We start from the raw sequence: 9,437 nt of genomic DNA on the forward strand, positions 1-9,437 counted from the left end.
TGGCACACAGCAGCACACGGGCTTGCAGCAGCACACGGGCACACAGCAGCTGGAGCCACAGCCCCCACAGCTGGAGCCACAGCCCCCACAGCCGGAGCCACAGCCCCCACAGCCGGAGCCACAGCCCCCACAGCCGGAGCCACAGCCCCCGGAACAGCCACAGCAGCTCATGGTTCTGGTGGGTTGAGGGTGGATCAGGTCAGAGGAGCAGGTGCAGAGGACAGGTGCTCAGGTGTGGAGACTTCTGGGCTGGGGCCCTTTATACACCTGCTCAGGGTCAGGTGAGGTGCTGGACACACAGTCACTTCCTGGTTCCTGTTTGTGCCACTTTCCAGCAGAAAAATTCCAAGTATTTTTTAGAATTTAATAATGCACACGTTCTGGTATTCCCGAGCACCCCTGTTGTGTTCCGCACATCCCCAGCACATGGCTTCCATCCCCTGACAAGGCTCCTGTCTCGGGTTTTGTCGGGAGACAGAAGCAGAGCCTCAGGGCCCTATTGGTCATCATCCCGACACAGCTCTTGACTCTGTGTGGAGCCTAAACAGTCTTGACAGAATCCTAAACAGCACGTGAGAGGTGGGAGGGGTGGGCTCAGGGTGTGGGCAGCGGGGGAAGCCAGAAACCACCGTGGCGGTGGGGAGCAGGGCTGTGTCCCTCCTGCTCATCTGGGGGACAGCAGGGGCCTGTGGGGATTCGGAGCAGGTGGCACCCGGGGTTCTGGCTGGGACCTGGTGCAGAGCCTGGGTCATTTGCAGCCCTTCTGGAGCTGCGCTAACATAGTTGTCCTCTGAGTTCCGTTGCTGGGCGCGGTCTCCTCTCCCGTACTCCCAGTGTGGGCAGCGGCCGGAGTTTTCCTGGGAATCAGGATCGGTCACTGCAGTCAGTACAAAGCCTCCCGGCTGCCTGTTGACTCCGAGGCATGAGGGGCCCAAAGTGGCAGACTGGCCACCTGAAGCTTCAGTCCAGGGGAAGGGCTGTGTGTCCCAGGGGGGAGCATTTCTCCCTCTGGATCTAAGACCTTTCCACCAGCAGAGCACAAGGTCATGGGGTTTGGAAACAAACATTTTGCTAGTGGGTTCGTAGTGAAAATAGTGGGGAAGCCTGTGGTGGCAAAAGCGACCTGTGTGTCTAGGGCGACTCTCTTCCCAGGGGTGGCGTCTGGCGGCTCCGTCCGGCCTCCCCGCCGTCCTGCTCCAGGGGGAACGCGTGCGAGCGCGTTTTGATTGCTCGAGGTCTTGAAATTCCACAGCTCTTGGATGTTCTGTTCCGTGTCCCCAGACGTTTTTCTTCTCTTTCAGTTTGGGAACTTTCTCTCTCTCTCCTTTTCTTTCTTTCTCTCTTTCTTAAAGATTTTTATTTATTTATTTGGAAGGGAGAGCAGAGTGTGAGCGAGCGAGCCGTTGAGCACGGTGGGAAGGGCAGAGGGAGAGCGAGGGGGACGCAGGCGCCCCGCTGAGCAGGGAGCCCGACAGGAGGCTCGCGCCCAGGACCCGGATCATGACCTGAGCCGAAGGCAGACGCTTCACAGACCGAGCCCTCCAGGGGCCCCCAGTTTGGGAGGTTTCCACTGACCTGCCTCTGGGTTCATGGAATCTTTCCGCATTGTGTCTGGTCTACTGAGGAGCCCATCAAGGATTTTCATTTCTGTCTCGGGATACTTGATCTCAGCTTTTCTCTGATTCTTTCTCAGGATTTCCTCCTGGAGCTCACGTCTGCCCGCTTGCTCTTGCCTGTCTCCTTGCAGCACGACCAGCCTCCTTTTCTGTTCATTTCAAAATCCCGGCCATGTCTGCGTCCAACTCGGGCGCTTGCTCTGTGTCTTCCCGCTACGCTGTTTGCCTTCTAGTCTGCCTTGTAACTATGTGTTGAGAGCCAGACGTGATGTACCAGGTGGATGGAATTGTGGTAAACAGGCCCGTAGGGCTGTGTTAATAAGGTGTGTGTGGGGGAAGTGTCCTGAGTCTCTTAGTGAGCAGGCCCGTGACCTTTACACATGTGTCTGAGTTGCTCCTCCTCCCAGCCAGCTGGTTGTGAGGGCTGGGGCTGGAGCTGGGCCCTTCCCTCCCTCCAGGTCCCTTGGGCTCTGAGAAAACCCCAGCAAGGTTAGGCTTGGTAAAATGATTTATCCTGAGGGCAGACCGCATGGAGAACAGAGTTCTCTGGCATGTTTCAAAGTGTCTACTCCAATCCTCTCTGGCCAAAAGCACGAGGGAATCTTGGTTGTGTCCACGTGGAGTTCATAACTCTCGGACACGTCAGCACTGTGGCACTGGTTCCCACAGAGTCTCTGCTTCCATAAGTCGTGATTCCCTGTCTCTCCAGGTACTAGTGGCAGCCGTGTGCCCAGGGACCTCTGTTCTCCGGTGGGTCTGTTGCAGGGTGTTGGTTTTCAGGTCAACGTTTTCTTGTGAGGTTGAAAGTGACTCCTTCCAAACTCCCTACATGCCCGACTGAAGGGGTTTCCCTCTGTAAGACACTTTAAAATCCCCTAAAAATCGAAGACTCTTTTACTGTGTAATGTATATGGGCCAGATAAATATAGCCTTTGAATATAGTAAACACCAACTTATTCTAAATATGTCAGTACTGCCTTTAAATTTACTTACGGTTACTTACAATTTTTACCTTCAAAGTCTGAAGTCAGTGACTTAACTACACACCTTCCATGGAAACCGCGGGGTGATTTGGTATGTTTACTATACGGGTTATTCCAAAACAAAGTCATAGGACATGGATTTTAAAATTGAGATATAATTCATATATGACAAAATAACCATTTAGTGTATACGATTCAGTGGTTTTTAGTAGATTCACAAAGTAATACAGCTACTACTCCCATCTCCTTCCAGACATTTTCATCACCCCCAAAGAAACCCCGAATGTTAGCAGGTAGCCTCCACTCCTCCATTCCCACCCAGTCCCCCCAGAATGCTAACCTTCTTCCTGGCTTTGTGGATTCACCTACTTTGGACATTTCACATAAATGGGGTTATATGTGGCCTTTTGTGTCTGTCTTCTTTCCCTCGGCGTAGTTTCTTTGAGTTTATGTCATAGCATGGATCAGAACTTTGTAGCTCTTTAGGGCTAAGTAACATTCCGTCGTGGGCTATACCCCATTCTGTTGATCCACGCCTCCGTTGGTAGGCATGTGGGCATTTCCGCTTTGTGGCAGGTGGGAGCCGTGCCGCTATGAACATTACTGCGCGAGTTTTTGCGTGACTTCGGTTTTCAGATCTCTTGGGGATGTCTAGCAGTGGAACTTCTGAGTCCTATGGTAACTCTGTGTAACATTTGCGGAGCTGCCGCAAGAGTTCCAGTTTCTCCGCACCCTCACCAACATTCGTTATTTCTGACTTTTTGATCATTGCCGTCCAAGGCAGTGTGAGTGGGACCTCCCTGGGTTCTGACCGGCACATCCTGCTTCCTAATAATGTTCAGCATTTTTTATTGGCTTATTATCTATTTGTGTGTCTTCCTGGAAAAATGCCTATTCAAAACCTTTACTAAATTTTTAATTGGATTATTTGTCTTAAAAACAGTTTTTTAGAGTAGTAAGAGTTTTGTGTATTCTAAATATAAGCCAGTTGAGAAATGTGTGATTTGCAAATATTTTCTCCCCTCTGTAGGCTGTCTTTTCATTTTTTTGACAGTGTTCTTTGAATCACAAGATTTTAAATTTTGATGGAGTCAAATTTATCTGATTTTTTTTTTCTTGTGCTTTTGATGTCACATCTCAGAGCCATTGCCTGATCTAAGGTCGCAAGGACCTAGCTTATGTTTTCTTCTGAGAGTCTTGTGGTTTATAGTTTTTAAAAATTTTATTTATTTATTTATTTGAGAGAGAGAGAGAGAGAGAGAAAGCATGAGCAGAGGGAGGGAGAGAGAGAAGCAAGCTCCCCACTGAGCAGGGAGCCTGACTCGGGGCTCAATTCCAGGACCCAGAGATCATGACCTGAGCTAAAGGCAGAGGCTTAAGTGACGGAGCCCCCAGGGGCCCCTGTGGTGTATAGTTTCAACTTTTATGATTAAGTACTTGATCCAGGTAGAGGGTTTGTTGTGGTTGTTGCTGCTTTTATATAGGATGGGAGGTGAAGATCCAACTTCCTCCCCGTGACGGTGGGTGTCTCGTCGTGTCAGTGCCATCTGTGAACAAGAGGCTCCACGGAGTGTTCTGGGACGTTTGTGGACGATCTGTGGGACGTAACTCACCATCTCTGCACTCTCAGTTCCATTGCACTGGTCCGTGCGTCTGTCCTCAGGGCAGCAACGCAGCACCCCAGCTAGCGCCACCCTGAAGCACACTTCGAAACTGGGAGCGATGACCTCCCCACCTTTTTTTTTTCCAGGACTGTTTTGATTATCTGAAATTCCTTGAATTTTCATCAGTTGTAGGATCAGATTGTCAGTTTCTGCAAAAAGCAACTGGGATTTTGGTAGGGGTTGCGTTCGGTCCGCCAATCTGTTTGAGGAAGATTGTCGTTTCAACAATGTTACATCTCCCGGTATGTGGATGCGGGTGCCTTTCTGCTTACCTTGGTCTTCGATGTCTCTCAATGGTGTTTCGCAGTTTTCAGTATGCAAGTCCATGAAGTGTGGTGTCAGCGGTGGGTCCGGTCGCTGCCCTGTATCAGGTTGAGGAGCTCCCCTTGTGTTCGTCCCTGGGCTGAACCAAAGCTGTGGCATCCGGGACCCGGAGCCCAAAGACAGAGAGCTCGTGCCCCTGCGCTGAGCCACACTGTCTCCGGCCCCAGATGCGCTCCGCTTCGCCTTTCGTCCTACGGAACACGTTGGGAGCACAGGTTGCTTTCGCCTCACTTGCCTCTCTGTGGACTTGACTCGTGCTCTGGGGCCTGGGTGGGCACAGAGATCACATGCTGGATCCCTTCTGAGGACGGTCGTCTCCTGCGGAAGGAGCCGTGTCCACCACTCCGACAAACACAGATGCTGAATCCCACCTCGGCTCGGCGGGATCTCCCTCTACGCCGACGAGAGGACTTTTTCCGTTCACTCTTCCTATAAGGGCCTATTTAGCCAGAGGGATTCCATCTTGAGTTAAACAGTGATTTTGTAGTTTATGCAGTAAAACGAAAACTGACCTTGCCCCCCATCAGGGACTTACTTAAAAGCAAGCCCGGGAAACCAGTCCCAGGTAACAAAGCCCAAACACAAGGGTGTGTCAGGCCAGGTGGAGGTATCCAGTCACGGGGGCGCATACTGTCTCCCTAGCTACCAAGGAGTGTGGGTCCCTCCTTTTTGGTGCCAGTACGGACCAAGGTGATAAGCCAGTGCAAATGTCTACTAGGGTAAATTGTAGTTCAATTGGCCCCCGTGTGTGACCTAGCATGACTGTGCAGCTTTCTCTGTGTTACAGTCTCATTGGCCGCCTGTGAGTGACCAGGCCCAACCACATGGCCTTTGCCCTTAAAGGTTAGTCTGTGAGGCAGGGAGGGGTCGCTCTCTCTGTAGGGGGCAAGCTCCCTTGTGTCCCCTCCGGGCAGTGCCCGCCACCCCTGCTGTCCCGGGAGCGCGCAGGGAGACATCGCTTCTGCAGCGTCTCGCGTCCGCGGAATCCCAGGCACTTCTCTCCCGCGAGCGTCTTCTTCGTCTCGGAAGGTCTCCGAGCTTCCGCGGGCTGCGTCCCCACGCCTCCCAGCTGTCCTAACCTCTCGCAGCACCGGTTCTGCCTCCACAGCTCGGCGCCGACCCCTTTCCGCAGCTGCGGCCGGACGCGCCTCCAGGCAGGCAGCGGCGACGGCACCGGCTCCCTCTGCTTCCAGCTGCCCACGTCGCGGCACACTCAGTGCCGGCATTCCGGAACAACGTCGTGCACAAATCAGTGACATTGATTATATGGGCGAAGGTGGCGAAGTGTCCCCACGGTTCAGTCTGGGGACCGTCTCCTCCCCGCCGTGAGATCCCGGACGCTCCTGTGCTTGGCTCCTCTTCCCGCCGCCGGCCCGGGACAGTGAGAGACCCCCCGGGTCTGGGCAGCCGCCCCCCGGGGGCGATTTCCGGAAGCAGGACGTTAGGTGCTCACTGCGTCCAGCTTCCTTTGCCGAACCGGGGGTCTGCGGTGCCGGCCTGCTGCCGCGCTCCCCACGGCCCGCGGGGCTTGCTGCTGTGTGGGGACGGGACAACCTGTTCCCCCACGGGCGACAGGCGACGGTTGCGTCGCTCCTGCTCTTGGGCTCTTTGGTTAGTGAACGCTCGTGCGCAGACCCTGGTGTGGTTGTGTGTTTCCTTCTGGGAAGGTTCCTCGCTCTGGAACGCGTGAGTCTCACGGTAAATGCATGTTTGACTCTTCGAGAATTCATAAAACTCGTCGTCCACGTCGGCTGCCCCACGGACACTCCGGCCAGCGGCGTGCGGCCCGGCCTGTCTCCGCGAGCTGCCCGCACCTGCTCCTGCCCGTCTCCCGGACCACGGCCGCGCTGCTGGGTGCGAGACGGTGTCTTGCTTCCGTTTTCAATTCCAAAAAGGCCAGCGCGGTCCGGCCTCCTTCCCGGGGCGTTATCCATGCACACGTCCTCTCCGGGGCCGTGTCTGTGTCAATATTTCGTCCGTTCTCCGCTGGGTCGCTTGTGTTCTTATGAATGAGGTGAAGACTGCTTTGTCTGGATACTCCTTCCCGTTCCGTGTCTCGCCTCGGGGCTCCATCCATACACTGACCTTTAAGAATCAATTCCTCTTTAAAGAAATCAGTCCTGGGCCGGTCAGGCGGTCAGTCAGGCACGGTCGCCAACGACTCCAGCCCGACGGCGACCAGCAGGGACCGTGCCTCATCTGCGCTACACGTCTCCGGGGTGGGGGTGGGGGTCAGTTGCTTTTTTCTCTTCTTTGGTAGCAAATGCTGTGTTTTCAATAGTTGTCTTTTTTCGGATGTCCGTATTCTTTCTCTGTGATATCATTTCCCCCAAGAGAGGCTGGAGGTGACACTCATTCTCATGGAGGACGGCATGAAAGACCGTCACTCTCATCAACTAAAATGACTCAAACTACAAGAGCAGAGATGTTGTGGGGAACCCGCCAAAGAGGCGGGGACACAAGAAAATAAAAACTCACTAAACTCCAGGGGAGAAGAGCCCCAGGGCAGCTCTTGTGCCTGTCGGGGGTTCAGTGGCCAAAGTGCCCCAGACAGAGGCCAGAGGGATGAGCAGAGCCGCTAAGAAATTCTTAAGAAGTTTCTGTGGGCCGGGGGACAGACAAGGGTCCCCTGCAGCCCCCGATTCAGAGCTTCGACCGCCTGCCCACTCTTCTCCTGGATCTTCGAGTGCTTGGAAGGAGGGGCAGGAACAACACCCAAGAGGCATCCCTTACGAGGGGACTGGGGTTTCACTGTGTCCAGGGCGGCCAGAAAATGCTGGGAGCCGAGCAGGAGGCCCCGGAGCCTCTCTGGTTCCTTAAGGGGGAAAACCCGGGCACCTCACACGCCGTGGGACACCTGCTCTTCAAGAAACACAAAGTGGCACGTGTGAGCGAGGCGGTGGGGACATGGGGACGCCGTGCGGGGTCGGCGGGGATGTCCACCGGGGCAGCCTCCATGGAACAGCGTGGTGGCTGCTCAGAAAGTTACAGACGGAATCACCGTAGGCCCCGGCGGCCCCGCTTCCGGCCATGTCCCTGGGAGGACTGAAAGCCGGGTCTCGAAGAGCCACGTTCCCAGCCACAAAGGGTCGGACACAACCCCGTGGTCCGTCCTCGGGAGACAGGGTGAGCCGAGTGTGGTCCAGCCCTCACGGGACCGTCACTCAGCCGCGCCAAGGAAGGGAATCCTGACGCCTACTACAACGTGGAGGAAATGTGAGTACATGACGCTGAGTGAAAGTGGGCCAGACACAGAGGACACAACCTGGCTGTGTGACTCCTACGAGATCTATTGAGCAGACACATTCACGGGGACGGACAGTGGCCGGAGGGCGCCGGGGCCGGGGGAGGGATGGGCTCGGTGTCTCAGGGGGACAGAGTCTCAGTTTTGCAAAATGAAGAGTTGAGGAGATGGACAGTAGAGACGGGTGAGTGCAGCGTGAATGTCACTGAACGTGCACTTAAAACTGGTTACGATGGGGGGCGCCTGGGCGGCTCAGGGGGTGAAGCGTCTGCCTTCAGCTCAGGTCATGATCCCGGGGTCCTGGGATCGAGCCAGCGTCGGGGTCCCTGCTCAGTGGGGACCTGCTTCTCTCTCTCCCTCTGCTGCTCCCCCTGCTTCTCTCCCACTCACGCTTTCTCTCAAAAAAACAAATCAAATCTTTTACAAATGCTTAAGGTGGTAAATTCTATGTTATATGTATTTTACTATAAAAAATTGGAAAAAAGAAGGGAAAACTAGGATAAGGAAGAACTAAGAGAAGCCCCCGAGCCTTTCAGACTCAGGACTGACAGAGAGATGCCATCCGGTGCGCAGGGAGCAGGGACAGTGACGGGCAGGCAGGGGAACTCCTCCAGGAACCCACAACCCGGCAGCGGGGACGGGCAGGGCTGGGAGGTCATGGACACTGGAGAACAATGAACTCCAAGAAGAACAGAAACAGGACTTGTCATGGGGTCACAGACAAAGACACGCTCCAGGGAAACCTGGTGACCCAGGAACCTGAGAAAATCCCAGATTCCCAAATGACGGAAAAGGGCAGAGACCTCCCAGGTGCTTCTGCTCCCAGACGTAGTGTAGAACATAGCTTCTGATTATGCTCGGTTTGGGTCAGGAATCGGGAGAGCCCAAGGTTTATAAATGTTCCCACAAAACAAAGAAACCACTAAAAACTCTGTAACGAGTCTTTCTGGAAGAGCGAGAGAAGCCTATCCAGGACACAAAGGGCGGTGCGCGGGAGCCGACCAACCTTGCCTGGTTTCCAAAGGCTCACTAGAGAAGAGAGGACTCTGACCTTGAAGGTTTAGAGGGAAACATTGTGTAAGGAGGAAGTGTGTCACAGGCATAAAGCAATATTTATGTTATTTTAAAAGGACACACATTTTCCCTGGGAAGAGAACATGAATAGAAACAAGGAAGTGGCCGTGTGTCCAGCACCTCACCTGACCCTGGGCAGGTGTATAAAGGGCTCCCGGCCCAGGAGGCCCCACACCTGAACACCTGTCCTCCGCACCTGCTGCTCTGACCTGCTCCACCCTCAACCCACCAGAACCATGAGCTGCTGTGGCTGTTCCGGGGGCTGTGGCTCCAGCTGTGGGGGCTGCGGCTCCGGCTGCTGTGTGCCCGTGTGCTGCTGCAAGCCCGTGTGCTGCTGTGTGCCAGCCTGTTCCTGCTCCAGCTGTGGCTCATGTGGTTGCTCCCAGTCCAGCTGCTGCAAGCCCTGCTGCTCCCAGTCCAGCTGTTGCAAACCCTGCTGCTCCCAGTCCAGCTGCTGTAAGCCCTGCTGCTCCCAGTCCAGCTGCTGCAAGCCCTGCTGCTCCCAGTCCAGCTGCTGTGTCCCCTGCTGCTC

At 54.7% G+C, this 9,437-nt stretch overlaps 1 protein-coding gene across 1 annotated transcript in view; it reads left to right on the top strand.

Moving 5' to 3' along the window:
* The window catches only part of LOC132008310 (uncharacterized), a 31,932-nt gene extending 26,089 nt beyond the window's left edge, over positions 1-5,843 (top strand). Inside the window, 3 exon segments of the mRNA XM_059386851.1 lie at positions 47-198; positions 2,326-2,366; positions 5,502-5,843. Of these exon segments, the coding sequence (XP_059242834.1) occupies positions 47-198; positions 2,326-2,366; positions 5,502-5,843 (535 nt within the window).
* Positions 5,844-9,437: the final 3,594 nt, after the last annotated feature.

The sequence above is a fragment of the Mustela nigripes genome, chromosome 1, assembly GCF_022355385.1.
Source record: "Mustela nigripes isolate SB6536 chromosome 1, MUSNIG.SB6536, whole genome shotgun sequence".
Classification (NCBI taxonomy): Eukaryota; Metazoa; Chordata; class Mammalia; order Carnivora; family Mustelidae; genus Mustela; species Mustela nigripes.